Genomic DNA, 26,182 nt, shown 5'->3' with positions numbered 1-26,182 from the left:
ATTTATTTCAAAAAGCTTAATTTTGGGAGAGTAAAGATTATCCCATTAGCCTTAGTAAGTGAACACGGCGCGGAGAGTCCATTATGAACAGTCTTTTATGCCCTGGCAGAAAGTCATTAACATAAAATAAATCATTAGCTTTGATATTAAGCTTCTAGTATCTGCAGGTTTCCATGATTAATGTTCATGACTGTATCTGCCAAATGATAAAATATACTTTTTGTTGAAAGGTTTTCCTGCCTCTTTATTATTAACATTCCTCTTTATACAATTGTTCCTGGCATTTTAGGCAGAGGCATACTGGCATAGAAGGAAAGAACTGGTTTATGCAATGGCTTGGAGATGCCAATGCATATAACACTTTACCCATCGTTTTTCAAATTACCCATTTAACTGAGTTAAAGGACTTAAGGAATTCAGGTGGTGCGCAGATATGCTTTCAATGTAATTGGACTATCTTTAGACCCAGTTGGTCCATTCTTTAATTAATCTTGCACATGATATTTCCCATCTCTGACCCATATATCAGAGGAAGGTGGTGAGGGGCAAGCTTGCTTGCCTGAAGTCAGGAACTGCAAGAGGGCATTTCCCTCTGGAGCAGGTAGTCTCAACTTTATTTCATCTTCTTACACAGCATCATAGGCAACAGCTTCCATCCTGGCATCTCTCATTAGGTGCGCTGACTCGCAATGCAGAAAGGGAAAAAGACGCCCCCTGGGGGCTGATCAGTATCTGAGAGAGGGAGATTACAGGCTACCTGTGTAGCTACACACACCCCATTTTCCCCAATTCACCTTGGACCCTCTAGAAAGGTTATTCTTTTCACTCCTTTCCTGAAAGAATCACTAGTCTACGACTTTGGAAGGCACATTCATTTCAGTAAGGTAGCAGAAATAGAAGAAATGGACTGAGAAGATGGTATTTTTCTAAGGTCTACCACTGTTTGAATTTTTGAACATCTTTCCTCGTGTGATTGCTAAATAATCTACCTGTGCTGACTCCTTGATTCTCATAAAGGTGCTTTGATACAAACATTAATTATTTCCTCCTGTGGATACATGGAAGATTGGGACACAGGTGGATTACAGGTTTTAGTTTCAGAACTTTTACCAGACATCAAACAGTCAGGCTTCTGAAGAGTATGGGAAATAGAGCGGAAGGGAATCATATCCTTTCAGGGTTATATTTATTTTGCCCAGGGGGTAAGTCAACACAGGTTCAAGAGCCCCAGTTTTTATATGAAATCTTCAAGAAGAGTCTTTTCTTCAGAAAGGCCTAGGTGTTCCTCAGAAAAGATCCAGTTCTTTAGTCTTATTAAGGTATAATTTGCCCAATTAAAGCCCTAGCATTGTGAAAAGCATCATCTCATGTGAAATATGGCTACACTTCTTAAAAAGGAGTGGTAATGAGGCATTCCTACTGACCAGTATGACTGCCTTTGTTGTTGTTGTACACGTTGAGAGATTCTGCCATTTATGATAAATTCTCATGCATCTATGGGCAGAATATATCCAGGACCATGAGAAACACAGAAAAACACATGCTCACCCGAACACACACACACACACACACACACACACACACACCCCAATTTCTCTGACTAGGTAACTTCCAGATAGGGGCTCAAAGACTTTAATGGAAAAGTATTCCATGCAGTAGCTGATAGTGTTACAATTGTAGATCAGATACCTGTAACTTACAAGTCACATAGTAACTCAAAACATTGTATATTTTCTTGGCCACTAGCAAAGCTTCTTATCAGCCAGCCATGGCCCTAGTTTGTTTAGGAGTCCTTTCAAGACAGTTTCATCAAAGCACGTAACTCAGGAATGAAAAACAATAAACACCTGGCTAATGCAGAACCATTAAAAACTCCAAAGTGAAAAATGGACAAACAGAAAAGTATTAACAGTGACATTGGTTTCATGACCTTTGTTATTATAAATATAAATCAATGATGATGTTTCATAAGTACAATGGAAATCTGAAAATAGATTTTAAAAGTTAACTTTTTAATCAAGGAAGGGAAACTTGCCTTACTTGCCTATTCAAACTAAAGAGATCTGGGAAGATATCAGCACCTCCTCCAGTGATAGAGCAGGGGGCTTCTTTCTGGCATCATCCCTCCTCTGATCTTTTCTGCCACACCATCAACATCCAGGCACAGAGCAATATAATGTTCCCATTTTCAAAATGAATGCTATAGGGAGGAAAATGTTATAACCAGGAAAGTCTCATTCAGGTTAATGTGAATTCCATGTCTCAAAGTATTACAGAAGAACTGCTAAAATTAACAGGCTTTTGGCACTTCCATTATAAACCACATTTCTAAGCAGTTTATAACTCCACTGTTTTTAATGAGAAATTACTCTTCGGGATGAAACTTGGCATGCATGGTTTAAAACAAAAAAATGCTCAAATTCATCAGGGCCAATGTAAGCTGTAGCCTCCTGGTGCTCTGCTTTCCTAGCGAGACAGTCCATTTAAAAAATTCACTGTCTAGGGCTTCCCTGGTGGCGCAGTGGTTGAGAGTCCGCCTGCCGATGCAGGGGACACGGGTTCGTGCCCCGGTCCGGGAAGATCCCACATGCCGCGGAGCGGCTGGGCCCGTGAGCCATGGCCGCTGAGCCTGCACGTCCGGAGCCTGTGCTCCGCAACGGGAGAGGCCACAACAGTGAGAGGCCCGCGTACCGGAAAAAAAAAAAAATTCACTGTCTACAGCTGGCCCTATCAACCAATGGAGAACAAAGGCTATCTGACTCTGGAAAGTGCACCTTCAAAGAAAAAGATCAACTGAAAATACACTTGCTCTTGGGCATCCTCTGGGGACTGGTTCCAGGACTCCCCTCAGATACCCAAATCTGAGGTTTCTCAAGTCCCTTATATAAAGTGGTGTAGTATTTGCATATAACCTACACACATCCTCTCCTATACTTTAAATCATCTCTGGATTACTTATAATACCGAATATAATGTAAATGCTATGCTAATAGTTGTAAATACTATGTAAATGATATGTAAATAGTTGCTGCTGGTGCGCGGCAAATTCAAGTTTTGCTTTCTGAAACTTTCTGGAAATTTTTTCCCCAAATATTTTCCATCCAAGGTTGGTTAACTTGCAGATGTAGAACCTGCAGATATGGAGAGCCGACTGGATATCAATAACATCAAAGTGGAAGTAAATAAGAGAAAAAATATCTTCAAGATTGGTAAAAGTAAATATTCCCCATGTTAAAATTTTAAATTCAGTTTAAACAAGGCAGCTTTCAAACATTTAGATGCTTCATGTGGAAGCTTCTTGCAGGCAAGATTATAGTTATGGTTTTGGGGGCCACAGTATTTACTAACAATGGTTTACCACAACCTTGTTTTCTCCTAAAGGTATACATTTTAGATTCTTAGATTTGGTTGTATACAGTATAACTTTTATCTTAAACAACTGATAATATTTTTAAAATGTAAATGTTAATAACATTTAATGAAGTCATGATAACTATATTTAATTTTCCTTGAGGTGTAAGTTAAATATTCTACCTTATGACTTCCCAGAAACCCTGAGATTCACATTTGGATAAGCTAAGATGTAGGATGATAAAAGTAATTAGTTAAATAGGTTCTGCATTTCCAACTATTCCCATCTTAGTCATCTATGCATATTCTGATAAGAACACATACATAGGCCAACCCACATATTCACTGTAAGTGTAACTCAGCTAACTTACTATGTGCAACTAAACATCAGGAGATCACAGTCCCACTTTCATACTATTTTAGAGTCTAAATAAAGATTTTTCACCGATAGGGGATGTTCAAGGAGCTGATTTCAAGCTCTAAATACACTGCATAACATGTGCGGGGAGAGGTGAACTATAAGAGCTTAGAAATACCCACCATGGTTTTCCTCTCAGCATCATGTCTTAGTCTATGTTTTCTTAGTCTATTATTCTAGGCTCCAATGTCATTCATTCAGATGGGGAAAAGGAGAGTAGCCTAGTTCAGGATTTTAAGAAGTGGATATGGGCCTGAGGACTGGCAGATTCCAACTTCCTTACCCCAAAGAAGGTCAGGTACTGGAGGAAGAACGGATTTGTTAACACGGTTATGATAACAATGATGGCAAGTAGAAAAGGGCGCATGGCGGCCAAGACAGCCACGATGGTGAGTCAAGAATCTGAGGAGAGGGAGGGCTTCAGGTTCGGAAGTGCACACCGCCCAGGTTCAGACCCAGACTGGGAAGGAGAAAAGCAGGGGAGGGGGAGTCGTTCCAGGATTGGGGGTGTTTGGGAAGGGGGTGAAAAGGAGGGAGGCAAGAGGCACCAGACGCACAGGCAGAGCAGCTGCTGAGGGCAGGCTTCCAGCAGGGCAGGGGGATCTCCAATAGCTGAGAAATATCCCCAGGGTCTTTTCAACTTTCTAGGAAGTTAGCACAATGCTGGGAAGCAGTAGAATAAGTCATCCTTCATAGCTAAATAGGATTCTCATCCCTACCCCAATTCTCTAACCCAACCCTTTCTTTTTATTTTTTTTATTTTTTTGCGGTACGCGGGCCTCTCACTGGTGTGGCCTCTCCCGTTGCGGAGCACAGGCTCCGGACGCGCAGGCTCAGTGGCCATGGGTCACGGGCCCAGCCGCTCCGTGGCATGTGGGATCCTCCTGGACCGGGTCACCAACCCGCGTCCCCTGCATCGGCAGGCGGACTCTCAACCACTGCGCCACCAGGGAAGCCCCCATCCCTTTCTTGAATTGAGCCCATCACACAAAAAAAGTATGCCCACAAGAAATAGTTCCACACACCAAAACCCACATTGGAGACCCAGTTTTGGTACCAAGAAAACCATTCTTAAACTTGGACCTTTCCCTACTTCTTTCAGGTTCAAGTACCTTACTTCTTTCCTCTGTTCTAAGCCCTTGCAATCATGTCATTTAAGAAAAACTACAACAAGCAACTAAGATCATATTGAAATATCAGTTTAGTTTTTCCAACGAAGCAAAATATCAAAACGTTCCTTAGTATCGTCACTCAGTAACTTCTAACACGTACGATAAACTGTGAGAACACTAAACCATGCGAGCATGTTAGAAATAACATCATGAGCTCCAAAGCTCAAAACTGTAATTGTTGCATAGACATTTAAAATTGGAGTTTATGACACTGAAGTATCCCACAAAGTCAAGATAGCTAGCTACATTTGAGGGTTTTGTATGCTATCTGATTTAGTGGCCAAAACCATATGATTGCTCGACTTACGCTCTTACCTATAAATTTATTTAAAACATACTTAAAGACCTCAAAACTTATGAAAGATGCCAGCTTAATAAAAACTCCCACGGGAGTTTTAATTACACTAACGATGTTCAGAGTATTGACTATGAATTTCCCAAAGTCCTAGAAGTTATGGGGGTGGGTGGAGAGCTAATCAAGCATGCTGCTCTAGATTACTTGTAACCCTCCCCTTCCGCCTCCTCCTTTTTCTTACATTTATTGAAGTAGAAATAATGACTCCATCATAATGTGCTTGCAAATCCTGTATTTTAGATAGGATGAGTTTTGCCCCATTGAAGTACAATACGTAATACTCTAAATAGGAAAATAAACTCGAAGGAGATTTTGCAGAGATGATAATAAATCTTGTTTTTCTCAGAAGTTATCAAATGTCTAATGTTAGCCCTGACATTTTAACGCAGAGTTCATCACAAATAGGTCCTTCCTCCTATGTTTATGTGAAAAGATTATACACTGTCCTCCCTCATTTCAATGATAAAAGCCCAATATTCCAAACGCCCATTATTCTTCACTCTGTATATAGCCAGTATGGGTTTGTGTTTTGAACTTCCTTGCGTCTAAATCAACCAAAGAAAGATTCAGGACCTGATTCCACAAAAGCAACCGCTGAGAACAGTAAAGACCATTATTTCCTCTCCCACTGCTGGCAGAGGTCAGCATCCCTGTCATTAGCCATGTCATAACATAATTGTATTACTACTCCTTCTGTGGGCAGATACTGAGCAATAACTGAACACATCATATCATTGCAAAAATGAAAAAGTGCCACTTCTTTGTCCCAATTTAGCATAAAATCAGTGAAAACAATCTTCAGAAATGACACTGCACTAAGAAACTGAAAGGAACTGTTATTACTCTGCGGGTATATATTTAAACTGATGCTCTGACATCTTCAACTAGAACCAAAAAAGAGGACTCTATTTTACTACTGGACTCCAATTGTGAGCTCCTATAATCCAATTTCTTTTGGTAACATTCAGCTCAATTAAGGGATACACTGTTACTTAAAATGGCCTTAATTAGACGAAACTCCAGTGTGGTACCCATCTCTCAATGTCTGAAATATAGCCATGCTTTAAAGTTGCCAGAGGTGACCACTGTTACTTCCAGCCTACATGTTTCTGTCCAGTCTATGAGCTACACTGCTATTTCAAAGGCTGACCTATATACAGCAACGTGCCATCCGTTCTGGCTGTTTGTATAAGAGATGCCTCGCACAGTTGCCATAACCAGCATTGTTGCATTGTTCTCACTTTTCTCCTGCAATGGGCTATGTGAAAATGGAGGCCAGTTTGCATAGTGATGTTCTCATAACGTAATGTGCTCTTACGATAGAGCGATACTAAATTAAACTGTTTTCCAAAAAATTCCTCCTACAGAGTTTATTAACTGAACAATGTAAGTAGTGTTTTGGCAAAATCTATAGAGCAGCAGTGCTGGAAAATGTCAGCAAAGTAAAACAACCTCATTTTAGTTTAGAAAAGCTTCAGGAAGAGGATATTCATTTTCTGGATTAGGGTCTCTTCTGACATTGAAAAAAATGTCACTGGAGAAACTAGTTACAACTGTGTGCTGCTGCAGCACAGAAAGATACTGGTTCCTCTGGGATTCAGCACACTGACTTTAGTACAGTGTTGACAGATTTTAAATAAAGACAATTAGTAATTTATGATCTTTTCATCCTATTGAAAACAAATAACCTGACAAAGTGACTGTTTCTTGTAATAAACTACGTATTCATGACACCTCTGAAAGAGACAAGGTTTACTTTGCAGTCTCCTCTCTCTGGGAGAAGTCAGGTCCAACTTGTTTTTACTAAACGTGGATACAGATTTCTTATTTCACCTCTTTCAAACTTCTGCCCACCTTTCAGATCCCTGCAGATCTACCTGAGTCACGGTAAAAATGAATCCTGGTTGACTACATTCTAAGCAACTAAAACTGTGGAGTTGGACAGAAATTTTGTGCCAGTGCTAATCATGATGGAGTAGAAAACACTAGTGCCCGGGTTTTCTGGGGCCTAGCAAACCTACTCAGTACACTGAATATAAGCTGGGATCAGTGACAAATATATTTGTTAGACTGCTACCCAGAGAAAGGCAGGAGCAGACATCCTGTGAGAAACATTTCCATGAAGTCTCTTCCTACTATTAGAAGTGTATCTTATGACTGTGCATCTTTAAAAATCCATTATTCCCTGGATAAGTAAAGTAGAAGACTTACATCTAGTCTATAGAAAGGGTGGCTAATTTGCATTTTAAAAGAACAGTTTGCTCCTCATACACCGGGTGACTTAAAAGGAACTTCAATGAGCTAGTAAAGAAATTCTGAAGACTTTCTAAATTAATTTATTCAATTCACAGCACAACCCACTAAAATTATTTAAAGCACTTAATTGGAAAATGATTTAATATATTGGAGTAATTCTTGATTTTCCAAAGCATTTAACTTTTAAATCAAATCTGACCCTACTATCACAAGAATGACGAGTGAAATGTGCATCCAAGTCATTACCTTCTTTTTGGAGCCTAAAATCACTGATAAATTTAATAGGATTTGTCCAGTTTCATTGCCAAAATGTTTCTGACCTTTTGGTTCCAATTACTACTGCGGAATATGTCTTTACCATCCAAGATAAGACTGCTACTTTATTATTATGGTTAGTAGTAGTAGTGTTATAAGCAAAAATAAAATGCTGCAAACACAAAAGACCTGCTCATTAAGGCAAAACAGACTGTATTACCAACAAATAATGAAACTTCATCACGCAAACTTCTCTGGCCAAAGTTACCCATGCCTTCCAACTTGCCCCTAGTTAAAAGGGCCCCTTCTTGCAGGATGAAAAGCCTTTCTGCCTTGCACAAGACTAGATTTCCCTGGTTTCTAACTTGCCTAAACATCATCAACACATGCACATCCCTTTTCCTGGATTTTGCACTGTACACACGGCATGGGGGAGTTTCTCCACGGGGTGATATAACTCACAGCTGTGTGTGTGTGTGTGTGTGTGTGTGTGTGTGTGTGTGTGTGTGTGTGTGTGTGTGTGTGTGTGTGTGTGTGTGTGTGTGTGTGTGTGTGTGTCGACTGACCAAGACTCGGAGTTGCGAGTTCGTTGCGTGATGGGGAGCCCGGGGGCTGAGGATGCAGCGCGCTAAATACCTCTGTATCGCGTAAAAAAGCTGTTTGATGATGACTCGCCACCAGGCAAATGTTACTAGTCCCAACGATTTATCCAGCGGAATTCACCGAGGGGCCGACACGGAATTGCTCGCAGGGGCTGGGAGTATCTGACAGGGTTACCACGGAGCGGGAACTGGGCGTCTAAACGTCTCGCCCTGAGTCTCAGAGAACTCCATTCTCCCCGCCACGTTCACCGGGCGGGACTGCTTAGACACGTCCCAAAAGCCCGAGGCGAGGACAGCCGTGGACCTGCGGCTGCTCTCGGAGTCTGGTCCCCGCGCGTTCTCCCTCCGCGGGCTGAGAGTTCGAGGAACCCCGAGAGTCATCCCCTCCCTCCGTACGCCCTGACTGCTGCATCCTTCGGACGAGCGGACCTCCGCGGTAGACCCGGTCACCCTCATGGCCCGCCTCGCCCCGGGCCCCCGCGGCCTCGGCACCTGGGGTCACCGGGCTGTGAGCATAGCCCAGCCCGGGACCTGCTCCAGCCCCGCGCCGAGGGCGGCAGCTTTAGACGTGAACGCGACGCGCTCGCCCGGCTCCTAACAAACTTGCTGTTTCTGCGCGCACCCCTGGGCGGGAGCTGTCCCCCGGCCCCGGCGCCCCGGCGGCACCCCGGCCCCCAGGCCGGCGCCCGGACCGGTTCGGGAAAACAAAAGCGTTGCGGAGCGCTGTGCCCGGCGGGGGGCGGGGGCGTCTCCCGGGTCCCGGCACCCCGACTCCCGGCGGCTCCCCTGGCAACTAATCCCGGGCGGGGAAGCGGTGCCACGAGCCCCCACCGCCGGGAGAGCAGGGAGGGAGGGAGAAGGGGAAACCAGAAAATAAACGGAATTCTCCCACTCTCTGCCTGTGTTCCCGGACCCCAGACACACCCCCAAAGTATTCCGCCGTTCTTTCCTAATTTTTTTCAACGCCCCCCCGGCAAACCTAGGCAGGGAGCCTTAGTCGCGAACAGCAGGAAGGAAAGGATCGAGCAAATCGTGTCACTTTCCGCACCATCGCGGGGGCCGGGCAAAGCCCGGGAGCGGCTCCGCAATATTTACTCCCCGAGGGCACGCAGGGCAGCCGCGGGCTGCGAGCCGAGCGCGCCCGGGACCGGCCTCGGGCGACCGACCGCCCGGCCGCCCAGCGGGCTCGCCGCCGCCGCCCCCCTCCCGGGACCGAGCACTCAGAACACGGTGGAAACAAAAGCAGAGCATTCACCTTGTTGCAATAGTAGGGGTCCAGGCAGGGAGAAGGTCCCAGACAGGGAGCGTCGGGCGCAGCGGCGGGCTGGGCTGGAGGTGGATAAAATCTTACGTCCATTTCACTTTCACATCAAGCAACTCCTTTTCTTTGCCTTTTTCAAAAAAGTGTCCAGCAAAACAAGCTTAGACGGAACAGAGAGAGGTGTCTGGACTCAGGAGTAAGAGAAACACCTTCCTTCCCTCACATCCGTTTGTGGTTTGTTTAAGAAGAAGAGGAGAAAAAAAAAAAAAAAGAAAAAGAAAAGGGGGGGGAAGCGCTCAACTCTCCCCCAAGCCGCGGCGCGCACCCGTCGGCGCCGAGCGCGCAGCCTGCTCCGCCGCCGCCGCCTCCCGGCCCCGCCGCCGCCGCCGCCGCCGCCGCCGCCGGGCAGGTAACTTCATGCGCTCATTGTCCCCCCCGCCCGCCCCCCCATCCCCGCCTCCCGCGCCCCTCGCCGCCCGGCACACGCGCTAGCGCTCGGGCTCTAGGTACTGGGCGTTTTATTGGAGTCTCTGAGTTGCTCTGCTTTGAGTTTATTTTCTCCACCTTGGAGGCCTGGGATGGGGGGAGGACTGGAGAAGGAGACGGGGCGGGAGGTGGGGGTTTGTGAGCGCCCGGGGCCGGGCGGGGTGGAGTGCGCGGCACGACGCGGGCTGCTCGCGGCCCAATGGCGGCCGCTCGGGGCCGGGGGCCGGCGGAGGGTGGAGCGAAGGAGGAGGAGGAGGAGAGCGCTGCCGGGCCCGGGCCGAGGCGGCGGGACCCCGGGGACCCTCCGCTGCGCCCGGGCCACGCTCCTCCGGGCCAGCGCGTCGCACACAAAGGGGCCGGCGAGCCCGAGCCAGCTGCGACCGCGGGGCACGGCGGGGAGCGCGCAGCCAGGGGACGCTGTGGCGCAGCCCGCCCCGCAGCCCCGCCCCGCAGCCCCGCCCCCGGCCCCGCCCCGGCCCCACCCCGCTCCCAGCGCCCCCTCCGCGGCGTTCCCACCTCTTTCTCTGCGTCCCGCACCTTCCGCGGCGCGGCCGTTCCCCACCCCGCTGTCTGCTCCCCCAGCCCTATTCCCACTTTCTGGTGGAGGTGACTTTTCCGGGCAGCGCCGCTCTCGGGGCTGGGAGCCCTCAGGGAGCGCCAACCCTCTGCGTGCTGAGAGTGGGCCACTGTCCCAGGGACGCGAAAGGACTGCAGGGTGTGGATGGGCTGGAAGGGTCTCCCCTCTCCTGCTGCTCGCTCCCGCCTCCAGCCCTCCCCTCCCCGTGATCTCTGTCCCCCAGGAGGGTTTGCGAAGGCTAGGGCTGCCTTAAGGACTCGCAAAGACCACAGGGGTAGTTCAAAGGGTAAATAGAAAAACAATGATCAGCACACAAGATTGGGCTAGAGGGAAAACACGTGGGCTTGCTAATTGCCCATTACTGGATTCTTGTCCTTTTCTAGTTGGAAGCCCAGTAATTCTCTTGGAGGTCCACGGAAGACCTGGAATCAGCCTCCCTATTTCTCTGTTCCGTAAGTGGGACGAGGAAAGCTCCAGTCACGTTTTCCCGCCTTACTTCTCAAACCCGGAAACTTGGAACTTCGTGTCTCCTGGTGGTTGGAAAGTTTGGCGGATCTTGGCCGCTGTCCAACAGATTTATTCCCGAGGCTCTGTCCTTGGTGGGAACTCCAACAGGAGTGGGCGATAGTTACTCTCCCAGGAGGGAGCAGCCCCGAACACTGGACCCAAGGCCCTACAAAGAAGCCTGGAAATACTTCATCTGTTCCACTTGTTTCTGGCGCCAAGAAGGATACTAATAACATTTCACCACCGGGCACAGCCTTCTAGTGCACGTTGATTGCCAACTGCTCCGTATAACTTTCCCATAGCTATGTTGCTTCCTCTGCAATTGAGAGCATCAGTCACGTACAAGCAGAGAGATCTGAAAGAAAATCTATGAGGACAGTATAAGGAATGATAAAATGAACATCACTGGGCGTCTATACATGGCTCCTTTAGGAACATTTTGTTAAGCATTGCTTTATACTTCTTACAGCCTTTTTCTTGTAAGCCATGGTTTTCTTTCTTCCCTTCATCATTTTTTTTAAACATCTTTATCGGAGTATAATTGCTTTATAAAAAAATATGGAACGCTTCACGAATTTGCGTGTCATCCTTGCGCAGGGGCCATGCTAATCTTCTCTGTATCGTTCCAATTTTAGTATATGTGCTGCCGAAGCGAGCACACCCTCATCATTTTTATAAGTGGCAAGAATCCAGCTTTCTCCCTACCTCCAGATTAACATGGTGCAGATTGGTGTAGGGAGAGAGAAGTGTAAGAAAAAATAATTTTTCCCCACTGGATTCAGAAGAGCCTCCATATTTCCAGATCATTCAAGGCACAAAATAAAAAGTAGAAAATATGTTCTTTCTTTAAATAAAGGTCTTTATAATAAAATTTAAATGAAGTTTTGTGGTTTGTAACATCAGTGTTCAAATTTCAATTGTAGATGCTAAAATGTGCCTATATGCATTTTCTTCCATGATTTAAAAAAAAAACTTTTAGGTTTAAATTAAACATTTCTAAGCTTAAATTTCTGTCAGCGATCCAGCATTTATTACCATCGTATTACATCTCTTCAAAATTGGATTTTTAAAAACTTCCTTAGCATCTGTAATTGATTTCTGTTCGATGGCCTTGTGAACATCAGAAGATGAAATAGTTCAGGGCGGAAACAATATTATCATCAACATCTTGACACCTGGGGGAAGATAACGATGTCTCCACTTTGCTCCACAGACTTACCACTTTCCTCTGTCTCGAGGGAAAATCCACGTGCAGTGTGTAGAGTCAAAATGATGTGTTTGTGTGTGCGTGGCGTGGTGTTATGGTTAAGAATGTGAACCGTTGATAAAAAAGCTCTTCACTCCAATCACTCATATATGGAGAGTAGCCCCTGAAGGTCAGTGGGGAGTGGAGATGAAAATGGTGCGAATGATCAGTCATGCCTGTGTGATGATGTCTCCATAAAAATCCCAAAAGTACGGGGTTCAGAGAGCTTCTGGGTTGGTGAACAGTGGAGGTGCTGGGAAAGTGGTGGCCCTGGAGAGGGCATAGCAGCTCTGTGCCCCTTCCCAGGTACCTTGCCCTCTGTAGCTCTTGCATCCGTTTGTTCCTCTATATCCTTTGTTATACCCTTACATATTCAACTGGTAAACAGTAGTCAACTGTTTTCCTGAGTTCTGTGGGCCACTCCAGAGAATTAATCAAACCCGAGGAGGGGGCCATGGGAACCTCTGATTTATAGCTGATCGGTCAGAAGCACAGGTAACAACCTAGACTTGCAATTGGTATCTGAAGTGTGCGTGTGTTTGGTGGGGGGGGGGGGGGGGGCAGTCTTGTGAGAATGAGCCCTTATCCCGTGGGATCTGATGTTATCTGCGGGTAGATAGTGTCACAGTTGAGTTCAATTGCAGGACATTCAGCTGGTGTCACAGAATTGCCTGATGTGGAGAAAACCCACACATCTGGTGTCAGAAGTGTTGAGTATACTAGTAGCGTAAGAGCAAAGGAGAAACACAGGAGGAGGGCCGAGTTTTACCCAACTCACGTGGGAATGTGAGCTGTTGGTAAAAAATTTAAAAATCCTTAACTCCAATCCCTCATACATAGAGAGTAGACCGTGAGGGTCATCTCGGTGTAATCGGAAAAAATACTCTCTTTACAATGCTCCACCCGAGACCTATCACGTATTGAATGGGTGCACTTCTACCAAGAAAAACTTGGGGGAATTTGAATAGCTCGACCTCTGAGTAAATCTTATTACTTTGGAAGATAAAATAGTAGAGAGTCATTATATTACTTTTCAATTTCTGGAACATTTAACTATGTCACAGCTAAGTGTACTCATTTGTCCATTTATTCATGTATTTGTACATTCTTCAACAAAGCCATATGAACGGGGGGCAGGGGGAAGCACTATGCTATATGTTGTGTGTAGGTTAACATATAAAAACAAATTACTTAAAACAGTTTCTTCTTTAGATGAGTTTAGAGTCTTATCCAGCAGTATTTCCAACATTGTTTGGTCAGTGGAGTCACCTCAGCAGCTTTGAAAAATACTTGTGCCCGGGGTCCTCCTGCATAGAATCTGATTCAATTCATTTAGGGTAGGGTCTGGGCAACAAAACATGAATGAATTATTGTATAAGGTCCAAAATACAGTTTGGTCATCTGAACTAGGGACTTTATATACTCTCATTACCAGAAAGCATGTGTCTATGAAGGAAACATCTCCGTACTTGCATTGATGTAATAATATGGATAGCTACAATATATAAAATGCCTCCTATATCCTAGACCTGGTCCTCGTTTCTTTACCTTTAATTTCACTGTCTCATTTAGTTTTACAAATTACATTGGAAATCCTAACCAGTAATTACAAACCACACTTAGTCTTTGATTTGGTACCCTGAACATTACCCATCTTCATTTTAATTATGGTTTCATAAATTGTAGTGTTTTCAAATTTGCAGTTGTTTTCCTTGACCACATTTTATGTTTACTGATTCTTTGTACTATGTCGGTAAGTCCTAAATCTTGTAGTAATGTCTCCAAATTACATACAGAATGTGTTACTTTAGGGAAAATATCCCCTGGACAGTTCATCCTATCCGTGATGAGAGTCTTATAAAAATCATTCAACAACAAAGTGGTACTTCCTGAGGGACTTTTTTATTAGGTTTGGGAGTTAGTTTTTCTCTGAGGGAGACTCCCTCTATATATGTACTATGAGAATGAAACATAGGGATTTATTTTGAAATACCAAATTTTAAAACTAAAATCAAATTATGCCATATTTTATAACTAAATATTCAGTCTTTCACTGGCCTCTTATTTAAGGGTGACCTTTCCAGTAAAACTAATGCCTCAATCTCTCCTGTAGAAGAGAAGACTTGTTCTTTTTACAGACCATTCATTTGAACCTCATTGGGCTACCTTCTGTTTTAAGGCACCTCATTATGCATGTGTATATAGGTTGACCTTCCTAACAAGGTTATGGGGTGAAATAGCTGTTTGTTTCCTTAGAACCTAACCAACCCGGAGTCCTACACGTTTTAAAGTTTCGAAAAACATCATTAATGGTTTTGATGGGAAAGGTTTACATTTTATCAACTCGCTAGTTAGAATTTACTGTTGTCCAGAGTCATTCAATATTTTTCTAAAGTAATTCAAATGTAAACTAGACTGATATGCAATACATAATATAATGCAACAGGAGAACGCAGAGTACTGAAGTTTATTTCCTGGGGAGACTAGCGAGAAATGACTAGATTCTAAGTCTTTCAACCAGAAAATAAAGGATTTCAGAATGATGAGGAAAGTTCGAAAGAAATGATATAGGGCCCACGGATACCTCACATGGTACTCAATGACTCATAAAATGCAGTATTTTTTTACATAATATGGGAAGTGTGCCATGCTTGTACATTGTACCATTGAGTGTGGTACAGTACTTTGATCTTCAACAATATACGACATTTGTGGCATAATAGCTATAATAGGACTATTCAGCTATTTTACACAGCAATAATCCAGTCCTCTCTCATCAGGATAAACTGTGAGGACAAATCCTTTCAAAATCAGAATTAGTTCCTTGTAGAAGAGGGAGGCTACAATTATGCCTTAAATAGGAGCAGCTGCAACATGGTATCGGCCTGGAGAGTGGCAGTGAAGTGTTTTTCCAATGCAATTAAATGGGTGTTTTTTTTAATGCAAACTAATGTTCTATAAAAAGTCAACTGCAAGGTGAGTAGGTGTGGGATTGATGAGATGAAAGGCACAAGCATTTTGCTTACCTGAGTTAATATTCCTGCCTTGGTAAATGATATTTTGGTGAAAATGGGTAATCAAGCCTCCTACTTTCCCATGAAGTGGGCCCAAAGGGGAAACAGAGTAGCACAAAGGAAAGAATTCTGTTTCCCTTGTACACCCTGTGTCTTCTTTCAAAATGTGTTCAAAGCTATGTTTTGTTACGGTTGCTTTTCAAAAAGATATGATGAGTCAACAGCAACACTTCGATTTAAACAAGAAAGGGAGCCCTTGGGTAGAAAAATCTCAATATAACTCATGGGACTTAAACTAGTCAGCACCTACCTCCACGGTGAGACAAAGAGGGAAGGGCACTTCGTTTCTGACCATCGAGATGATTAAAGGATTGGAAAATAAGACCTTTAAGAAAGACGAAAGGACCGGAGAGGGTCATACTGACAGGCAATGTAGTATCTTCAAATTCTGTCCGGAGAGGGTAATACTGACAGGCAATGTGATATCTTCAAATTGTGTATCTCAAGAGTTCTTTGACAAATAGCCAGAGAACACCTGCACTGAAGATACGACATAAAGAACTGGATGCAATTCTAGAGCACTGAGGATTTAGTCACACATGAAAATAATTTCCCCCAGCGATCTTGAATATATTGCCAAAGGAGTGTGGGCTCTCCTTAGGACAGATTTTAAAATCTCGGCACCCAGAGAAAATTTGTGAAGTCACCTAAGCACCCACTGACACCCCTCCTCTTCTTGAAATACTCCTTCCTTAGAAAAGGTCCAGTGGACAGAGGGTTTGAGCTTAGCTCTAATTATCTAAAGGGTTTCGTGCTCATAAATTTTAGTTAGGACAAAGTTCATCCAAAAAATGAACGAAGACATCTCCTGTACCTCTTTGAAATCTAAAAAATGCTTTCTTTTACATTAGCTCTCATTCCTGAGTATTGTCAAGGACATTGGTTACAAACAGAAATAGCAACATCTGATTTTGCAGGCAAAATTTAAGATATGATATAAAACTAGGAATTAAAATACTTAATATATTTTTAGAATGGTACTTTTTAAAAACGATACTCTCAAATGATAGAGATGGCCTTCTGGGATGGTCTCAGAGCCAAGGATGAAAGAAAAGGAATCCTCCTGCTTCACTATACTGTATTGTAATGCATAGCCTTCAATTCGCTAATTCGAAAATCACACATTTTTAAGACAGCAAGAGACTCTTCAGCTCCCATTTGATTAGGCAAGTGACTCTTCACCCTTAACCTTCCCCGTTTCCACCTGTAGTTCCTGATCTCTGCCCTGATTAAGTACTCACTGCTTCCTTCCACTATAAATCTACTTATACTTGACCTTTACATAATGCAATTACCTGTCTATCCATGTATTGCTTTAATGTTTCCATTTTGTTCCTACTGGCAATCCAACATGTCTGTCTGTGTTAATGTGTTTGATGCTCTATTATAAGCTCCTGGAGGGAAGGGACAGAATCTCTTTAGATGGGATCGGTGGCCCTCATATATCAAGTCCCTAAAAATTGTTCTTTGCAAGAAGACAACTCAACTTGTATATTTTTCCTTGGTCTCAGAAAGATTTAACCTAGGAAGCTATTGGTAAAGATTCAGGATGTCATAATATGTAAACACTTCCACTTTATTGACAAGTTGGGAAGGGTTACAATAGTGCTATATTCTCTATGTTGCCTCATCTGGATTATTATGGTTGGATATCACTTATGGTTAAGGAAACCACTATTAAGGTCCCTCTATATACCCATACCCTCTATATACTGCTTTACCCAACTATAACCTCTAGAATAGAAATTAACCAGAGAAAGAATGGAGAAAAGTGCATTTAAACAGAGAGAAGAGCATAAAGAGAGTCAAAGAGGCTTTCAAGACAAAGAAAAGTTTGGGAACAATCAGAACAAGCAACTGGGTATATGTTGTAGTTTTTAAGGTGCCTGGTATTAGGACAGAGGGATGGGAGTCACGGAGAGGGAATCAGATCCCTGAAAGTTTGTCTAAAAGCTGGAACTTCATCGTGAAGGGACTGGGGATTCTTGAAAGGCTTTTATATAGGAGCTGACTCTGATATATTTGTATTATAATATTTTATGGACAATGGGATTTTCATTACAGTAAGGATTTCATAAGCAGTGGTAGGAGTTTGTGACTAAAGGAGTAACCCGGGTACTCCTTTTACTCAGATTTTGTTAATGCGCCATTTTCATAGTTGTGGTTTATAAATACACCTGGAAAATATTAAACCGTGCAAAGTGACACTCTGTGATCTACCTATCTCTTCAGCCTAATCTTTTCCCGTCCTCACAATCAACCCCCGAATTATAAATTACAGCAAATACTAAATTGGTTAGACAGGACTACAGCCCCTTAATCTCAATTCTGAACTTCAAAAAGCTCGATAACTTGAAGTTGTTTCATGGAATATTCAGCAGCAAAATCTAGAGGCAACATCTAATCTGAACTGACAAGATGCTCTCTATAGAATTTATTGCTCCTACTTGGTGACTATATGTTTTGCTGCAGATAGTATTGTGTTTGATTATGGGGTGCTACCCCAAATCTGGCATCAAGTGGGGGGGTTATTTAATATACTGTATAAGCTTTCAAAAATTCAAAAACTGTGAATTTCAAAACACATTTGGCCCATAGGGTCTCAGATAGGGGATTATGGACCAGCACTTGTAATAATTTAAAGTCACCATGATTTTTTTTTGAAGCAAATCCACTGAGAAATAATTTACCTACAATAAAATCTGCTAATTTTAAATGTGCAATTTGATGAGCTTGAGAAATATATACATTTGTGAACCATCTTCACAATCATATAGAGCATCTCCATCAGTCCAGAAGTTTCCCTTGGCCCCTTTGCAGTCAATCCTCTCCCCAAATCCCCAGTGCCCAGAAACACCTGACCTGATTTTTGTCACTCTAGCTTTGTTTTTTCCAAAAGTCATATAAATGGAATCTTTCAATATGTGGTCTTTTATGTCTGATTTCTTTCTCTTAGTAAAATGTGTTTGAAATTCATCCACATTGTCAAGTCTATTAGTAGCGTGCTCCTTTTTATTGCTGAGTAATATTCCATTATGAATATAACACAGTTTTGTTTATCCATTCATTGGTGATGAGCATGTGGGTTTATTTTAGCTCTAAGTACTATGAATAAAGCTGCTATAAAAATCCAAGGGTAGGTACTTGTATGGACGTATGTGTTCATTTCTTTTGGGTAAATATCTAGGAATGTGACTGCTAAATTGTATGGCAAATGCATGTTTAAGTTTATAAGAAATTTCCAAACTGATTATACCCCTTTTCATTCCTGCCAGGAATGTATGCAAGATTTGATTGCCCCCAATCCTTGTCAACACTTAGCACTATCAGTCTTTTTAAGTTTAGCCATTCCAGTGGGTTTGTAATCATATTTTTAAAATTTAATTTCGCTAATCACTAATGATGTTGAACATCTTTTCATATGTTTGTCACTAGTATATATTTTTTTTTAATGAAAGGTTTTTTGTGTTTTTTAAAATTTTTATTATTTATTTATTTTTGGCTGCATTGGGTCTTCGTTACTGCGCGCAGGCTTTCTCTAGTTGTGGTGAGCGGGGGCTACTCTTCATTGTGGTGCGCGGGCTTCTCATTGCGGTGGCTTCTCTTTTTGCGGAGCACAGGCTCTAGGCGCGTGGGCTTCAGTAGTTGTGGTGCATGGGCTTAGTTGCTCCGTGGCATGTGGGATCTTCCCGGACCAGGGCTCAAATCCATGTCCCCTGCATTGGCAGGTGGATTCTTAACCACTGCGCCACCAGGGAAGCCCACTAATATATCTTTTTTGATGAAGAGTCTGCTAAAAGCTTTTGCCTTTGTAAGATTGGGTTGTTTTTCCACTTGTTAATGAGTTGTATGAGTTCTAGATATAAGTCCTTTATCAGAATCTATAAAAAAACTACTAAACTAGTAAGTGAGTTTAGCAAGGTTGTAGGGTAAAATGTCAGTATGAAATAACAATTCTATTTTTATATGCTAGCAAGAAACAGTTGGAAATTGAAAAAATAATTTATAATAGCATCAAAAATGTGAAATACTTTGACACAAATTCCATAAAATATACATAAAACCCGTGCACTAAAATTTGCAAAACAATGCTGGGAGAAATGAAAGTAGACCTAAATAAAGAGAGCTATACTATGTTCATAGTATGAGGGCCTTCATATAATTAAGATATCATTCTGCCCAAAATGATCTATAGATTCAATGAAATCCCAGTAGAAATCCTAGAAGTTTTTGTTGAAAGCAATAAGATGATTTCAAAATTTTTATGGAAATGCAAAGGACCTAAGCAATTTTTAAAAGGCATAAAGTTGCAAGAATTACACTACTTTACTTTAAGACTTAAAGTTACAATAATGAAGACCACATGATAAGTACAGACATACAGATCAACTGAACAAAATAGAAGTCTAGAAATAGACCCATTAATACATGGTCAATTGATTTTCAACAAAGGTGTCAAGGTAATTCAGTGGGAAAATGATAGTTTTTTCAACAACTTCTCCTGAAACAATTGGATATCCATATGCAAAAAATAAACTCTTCGCACCATGTACAAAGCTTAACCCTAAACAGAGCACAAACTTAAATGTAAGAGCTAAAACTATAAAAATAATACAAGAAAATATTGGATGAAACTGTAACTTGGATTAGACAAAGCTTCCCTAGGACAAAATTCAATTTGATGAATTTCAGGAAAAAGTAAATACTTACTTCTTAAAAGATGCTATTAATAAAATGAAAATGCATTCCACAGTCTGGGAGAAAATGACGAATGACCTGTAACCCTCATGTTTTTGATACTTCTCCGCCGTTTTTCCCGCTGTTTTCTCTGACCGGCATCTCCTTTCCCTTGGTCTGTGCATAAAGAGCTCCTATTTCTCTTTTAGACTCAGATCAGGCATGAGGTCATAATCTTCTTCAGGATGGCTTCACAGATCCTTCAACTCTCACATTCCTAGTTGGTCATAGCGTCTATCACACTCTACCATCACCGTCCATTTACCTGTCTGTTTCCTATAATGAACGGTTAGCTCCTTGAGGTCAAAGACAATGTTTTTTATGCTTTGTTGGGTTCTTGGTCTAAAGAGCACTCATCTTTTTCATACACTCAACACCCCTCCTTCAACCAAAACAACTTTTACCATTGCCTCCTCTTCCAAATATAGCTCTATCTCCTTCCACCCTATTTTCCTATACTTCTTGAAACAATTCCTCATCTCTTCTTCTTCACCTCACTCATTTTTTCTTCACCCCACAGCAATCTGGATTTCTGCTCCTGAAATATTTTCTATTGAACCTCTTCTCCCTAAGATTTCCGTTGAATTTATACCTGTCCATTTCCCAGGGCACTCTTCATTCCTCACCTTACTTGACTTCCTTGGAGCTTTACAAAGGTTCCATTAGATTGTGAAGCCTTTGAGCTAAGGGGTCCTGCCTTACTTGTCTTTGGGGATAGACAGCTGGGGAGCACCCACATGAAGAGAATGAATAGGTAGAGAAAGCAGCATGACAAGAAATGGAGAAATAAGAGAAATCAAGGAACACAGAATCATAGAGTCCAAGGAGGAGCATGCTCCAGAGGGCAAATGGTAGACATTAAACCATTCCCTAACTCAATAGTTCACCCATTCATCAAAGACCACGTGACGATCGTTGTATGCCAGACAGCGCTAGGCTCCAAGTCCACAAAAGCTGTTCTATACCCCCTCCTGGATGGTCATCTGCTTCCATAGCCTCAACTACAACTCATTTTCCAATTCCTCTCAAATCCATGTCCCTTTCCGATTTTCTGCGTCCCAGGTTCCTATTTCCAACTGTCTACTGGCCATGTCTGCCCGTATTTCTTCAGTCACTCAAGCTCAGTATGTACATGTAAATCTTGATAAATATAATACATATATGAATAATTTCTTCTTTGAATCCATGTCTCACTTTATAGTTGTACTTAATACTCATGGTTAACTGTGGCTTTCACTGTTTCTCCTTTCTCATCTGGACCATTGCTGTAGCTCCCACTGGGTCCCCTTACCTACAATTTAGCGTCTTTATACCCACCATGACTGTCAACCTAAAAGACGCTTTGAGCCCACCATTTCCCTGATTAAACACCTCGACAGCTTTCACCATTTCCCCAAACCCTCCACCAGACCGTTTACTCTCCTGCAAACAGCCCCAAGTGCTTGCCTAACTTTCAAGCATTCGCACCTCGGCTCACTCGGGCTAGGAAAAGCATCCCTAGTACCAGATAATCATATGACCTCCAAGGCCCACAGCCAATATTACCCCCGTAAAGCCATGTTAAGCCCTGCTTTCCCCCTCCACGGGCATGCTGTGTATTCCCTCATTACCATGTTGTAATGGTTAGTTTATAAGCTCTTTTTCTTCTGTTCTAGATTACATCTCAATCATCTCTGTACTTCTAACATCTGGTATAGAAGCGAGTACAAAAAGCTAGTTTTGAAAGGGCAAGTTTTTTTTTGATTTTGATGTGACCAGCTTCTATTAGGTGTTATTTGGGAATAGTGTCATATATTTTATGGTGAATACTGTAGTTTAAAAAAAGATTTAGCCACTTCCTTAGCTGTGGTTTATCTCTCCCTCAGAGAAAACCAGAAAGAGTTTTTTAATAAAATGATTGAAAAGGTACACTGAATCTTCAATTTAATTATTTCAATTCCTGCAATAAAAGGTCTTTCAGAGAGGCTGCCCCTTGGTAAAATGTGATAAAGTTCCAACACATTCTTAAAAATTGTAAATTAATTTATAAATTTCCATTCAAAGTTTAGTCTGCTATTTTCACATAAGAAAACTCATAAGGTTGCTTCCCTATTGATTTACTATCTTTGCATCTAGAGTTTAAGCCAGTATTTAATCTCTTTCTAGAAGCTTCCATAGGCGCTGGGTACATATCAGTGAATGTGGCCCATTTTTATTGCTTTTGAAGTTAAGTAAGAATTCCACATGCATCATTCCAGACACCGGCTTGTTTCCAGTCTTAATTCTCTCAGGTTTTGTGTTTCTACCAGAGCAGATCACTTCATATTCTTTTAACGTGCCCTGACTTTTTCTGGTTTCTGTGTGTTTGTTCCTAAGCAGTGTCCTGCCTTCCACTTCTCCCTGTCAGCGTCATTACCCCCTTGCTTCGTTCTTATCTTAACTGCCACCGCCTCCCTGAAACTACTCCTCGTTCTTCCATCTCGATCTGGGCTTTCCCTGCTCTCGTTCCTGGAGCAACTCTTGGTGATTCTTTCACGGGGCTTCTCTTCTTCTTTCACCTTGTGTTACCGCTCTATGTATTTTATCCAATCTTCCTTCTCAATAAGTTATTGGGGCGGTATTACCGGGTCCCGTTCATCTCTGAGACCCCTGCAATGCCAAGCACAATTTCTTGAACATAACAAGGGCTCAGTAATTATTTGTTTAACTGAATTGAGGTCAAATAAATTCAAGCAGTTTTCTCTTCACTAGGTGTTGACAGAATAATTATAACAAGTCCATAATCACAGTCAGTGGTAGAGCCAGGACTTGAACACGAGTAGTTTGCTGCACTTTAACCCCTATAACTTTGTTATCCCTACAATAAACAGAATATGTATTCAAAATTGTTGGTCCAGCTATATAATTTAGCTCTAATCGCTAAAGCGGAAAAATTATCCTGATTATACTGAGCCTGTTTTCCCTGACATTGTGTGATGAAAAATTATTTTATTTTTCTGTGACACTTGTTTCAAAGAGTGGGAACATATACCTATTTAAGAGCATTCCTTTAATAATTTTATTATGACATCATTTATTGCCTATCTGAATTCTTTCAGCATCTATACAGATGTATATACACACAGATATAATCCAATTTACTATATAATATTGGATTGTGTGTCCCTAATTGGAAGACTATTTGGACTTTTGCACACTGCTCAGGGACTCAAAAAGGTGGCAAAGGTGTATTTGGAGCCAAAGATGGGGGTTTATAAATAAACTTGGCTTAGCACTCAGGGGGGTATTTTGGGTCTTTGGGCTTTTGATAAGCTGGAAGAAGCAAGGAAGCTGCAAAACATCTTTTTAATCTCAGTGTTGGGACTTGAAAATTTAAAAAGGGAGTCTAAAAAAATAGCACTAACTTAATCTGTCCCCAAATAAAGTAACCACTTGTTCTAGTAGAAAGCACTGATGTATTTATTTTTAGAATATGAGAAAAAAAACTGAGGGAAGCAATGAAGCAACCATGAACATCCCTTCTGCCTTGGGGATGTATTTGAACCTATTTTTCCTTCGTAGCTTGGTTTTTTCTGGGGAACCAGGACAACAGAAAGTGCTTTACAGTGCCCTTTAATAGTTGTGTCAAAATTCTCCTGAATTGTCTGCAATTCTTCCTGATTTGCAATTGAGTTTACTTTACTTTTACCAGGAAATGTTTCAGGTCAATGTGCAGTTCGCCACCAGCTTCTGGATGGAAAACTCCTTTCAGCTCAGCAGCCCTCCCTTAAAATATCTTAAGCAGGTTTTCTACTTTACTAACCGCGTACAGTTTCCTTTCTAAAATATTTTGAGAATGTGAGGTTCTGGCAGGATAAAGTGACTACAAATCAGATTAAATAACACCCATTGCCAACTGATCGGACAGAAAAAGAATTGTACAGATGAAAACTAATGACCACGCTGACCACGGCTTTGTGGCGCTTTGTGGGATGCCCACGAAGGGATCCAGTTCCAATGGCCGTGAGCGCTAGCTCCCGGGCTGCTTAGAGGAATGCCGGTCTGCTGCTCCAGAACGAGAAAGACCACATCAAGACAACTTCAGCAAGTGTGATTGCTCTTATATTTGCTCTACGGGCACTGGCAAATAAAGGCAAGTCTAAGGTTTCATTTATCTGGATAATTAAATAAGCTTGGAAGAGTATATTGTGAACATTTTCCCTTTTCTCACTCTTTTTTAGTTGGCATCATTTGGCTTTGCTCTCCTTACCTTGAAACTATCCCAATGCAAGCCACAATTTTTGCCAAGGGAGTCGAAAAACCACCTCTGTTGTTTGGGCTACTGCATGCTTTCAGGAGGTGCGAGAGGACGGCATGCTGATTAAGAGCCCTTGATCTGGGAGCCACCAAGCTGGGTCTAAATGCCAGTCCTGCTATTTGCCCAGCTTTGGAGACTGAGTCCATCTTTCGGTGCTCAATTTCCCCATCTGTAAGACAAGGATGGTAATAATAGTACAAAGCATACCTTATGGTCCAGAGGCTCACAAAAGCTGTAAATTAGTAATTCTGATATATACTGAGCACTAAACATAGGCACTGATTTAAGCTTCTAATGTATATTACCCTGCTTAATTTCTTACCCCATGAGGTCGGCTCTTTATTAATTAATCCCAGTTCAAGGGAAAAGAGCCAGGGGAACAGAGGAGTAAAGGAGACAAGTAGGGATGCTCCGAGGTAGGGAATGGTTGGACCGGGATTCCAGCCCAGGCGGGAAGCTGCCACAGGTACATTCTTCCTCACCATGCAAAACTGCTCTTTCACGGTCATGGCCAAGGTGACTCACGGTGCCTTCAGGGCACGTGGACACGTGTGCACCTGATCAGCTGAGTGCTCTTGAGCTGTGCTGCAAGGCCCAGGGAATCATCCAGGTTTGGCAAGGGCCTGCAGTACATCACCTGCCTGTGCAGGTCCTGGGTTGGGGCTTTGGGGAGAAAGTGGAGCCCAGAGGCCAGAGTTGGGTCCCTGCCTCCTTGCTGAGCCTGCTCTGCTCTGAGCTTTTCCTGGAAGCCTGAAGGGGGATCCATTTTCTTTTCCTCCCTTTTTTTTGGCTCAGTGTTTCTGCATCTTATTCCCCTCCCCCATACAATCCTTAAACATCGTCGGCCACAGAAATAAAGGAATACTCCTGAGATTGCTGTTTTTAACCCCTGTGGGCAGAAGGGCTTCGATAAACTTGTCTCTTGTATTGGTTAACATGTTTTCTTGGCTCACCTCATGTTTCAAGATGCTCCACAGATACAGCTCTTTGTTAAGTCTTTCTTCACCTCCTCGCCCCAGCTTGAGCGTATGTTCTTCTCGTATGCTGTCTTCCATATGCTGCTATAGATTAGGCGTATCTGTGTACCTTTCTCAACCAGCCAAGAGACTGTAATCCTCTTGACGACAGGGATTCTCACTTGCGTATCATGTTATGCCCTGCAGCATCTGGCACAGTATTAAGAAACAAAAGTTCATGAAGAAATAGAAACATGTAAAGCATCTATAAGTTCAACCGTCCCATTGACCAAGTGAAAATACAAAGGACAGACTGGGAGAAAAGCTTTGCAATTTATACAACCAAGCGTTGTCATCCATAACATATGAATAATTTCTTCAAATTAAAAGTAGCAAAATTATTTTAAAAAATAGATAAATAAATAAATGGCACAAATAGTTTTTCAGAAGAGGAAATGCATGTAAGCAAACAGTCAACAACGTGAGAAAATTTTCTAATCCTCACTAAAAACTGAGAAAACATATAGGCAAACGCTTAGAAAGATCTACTTTCAGCTGAAAAAAAGGAGGGGCGGCGAGGTTCATGTACAGTGGGGAGTGTGCAGGAGTGTCAAGGAGTTTGAAGCCATGTATTTCATGTGTAATTACATAGT

The 26,182-nt window shown here is 42.5% G+C and overlaps 1 protein-coding gene, 1 long non-coding RNA gene and 1 other non-coding gene across 4 annotated transcripts in view; 1 reads left to right on the top strand and 2 right to left on the bottom strand.

The window, feature by feature from the left end:
* Positions 1 to 9,987, bottom strand: part of TOX (thymocyte selection associated high mobility group box) — a 297,688-nt gene extending 287,701 nt beyond the window's left edge. The window contains exon 1 of one of the 2 annotated variants that reach the window (XM_067712260.1): positions 9,665 to 9,987. In XM_067712260.1, coding sequence (XP_067568361.1) covers positions 9,665 to 9,766 — 102 coding nt within the window. In that variant the 5' untranslated portion in view covers positions 9,767 to 9,987. The remainder of the gene's footprint in view (positions 1 to 9,664) is intronic. The other variant, XM_067712259.1, reaches the window with a different exon arrangement.
* Positions 9,988 to 10,006: 19 nt separating this feature from the next.
* LOC137210415 (uncharacterized) lies at positions 10,007 to 12,121 on the top strand. Its single transcript, XR_010936507.1, has 2 exons — positions 10,007 to 10,079; positions 11,117 to 12,121. It is a non-coding gene; the product is annotated as an uncharacterized lncRNA (long non-coding RNA).
* LOC137210772 (U6 spliceosomal RNA) lies at positions 11,793 to 11,899 on the bottom strand. The gene has a single exon (XR_010936706.1). It is a non-coding gene; the product is annotated as a U6 spliceosomal RNA (small nuclear RNA).
* Positions 12,122 to 26,182: the final 14,061 nt, after the last annotated feature.

The sequence above is a fragment of the Pseudorca crassidens genome, chromosome 17 (assembly GCF_039906515.1).
Source record: "Pseudorca crassidens isolate mPseCra1 chromosome 17, mPseCra1.hap1, whole genome shotgun sequence".
In the NCBI taxonomy this organism is placed as follows: domain Eukaryota; kingdom Metazoa; phylum Chordata; class Mammalia; order Artiodactyla; family Delphinidae; genus Pseudorca; species Pseudorca crassidens.
Note: the sequence above shows the minus strand (reverse complement) of the source record. Positions and strands in the feature narration are given on the sequence as shown.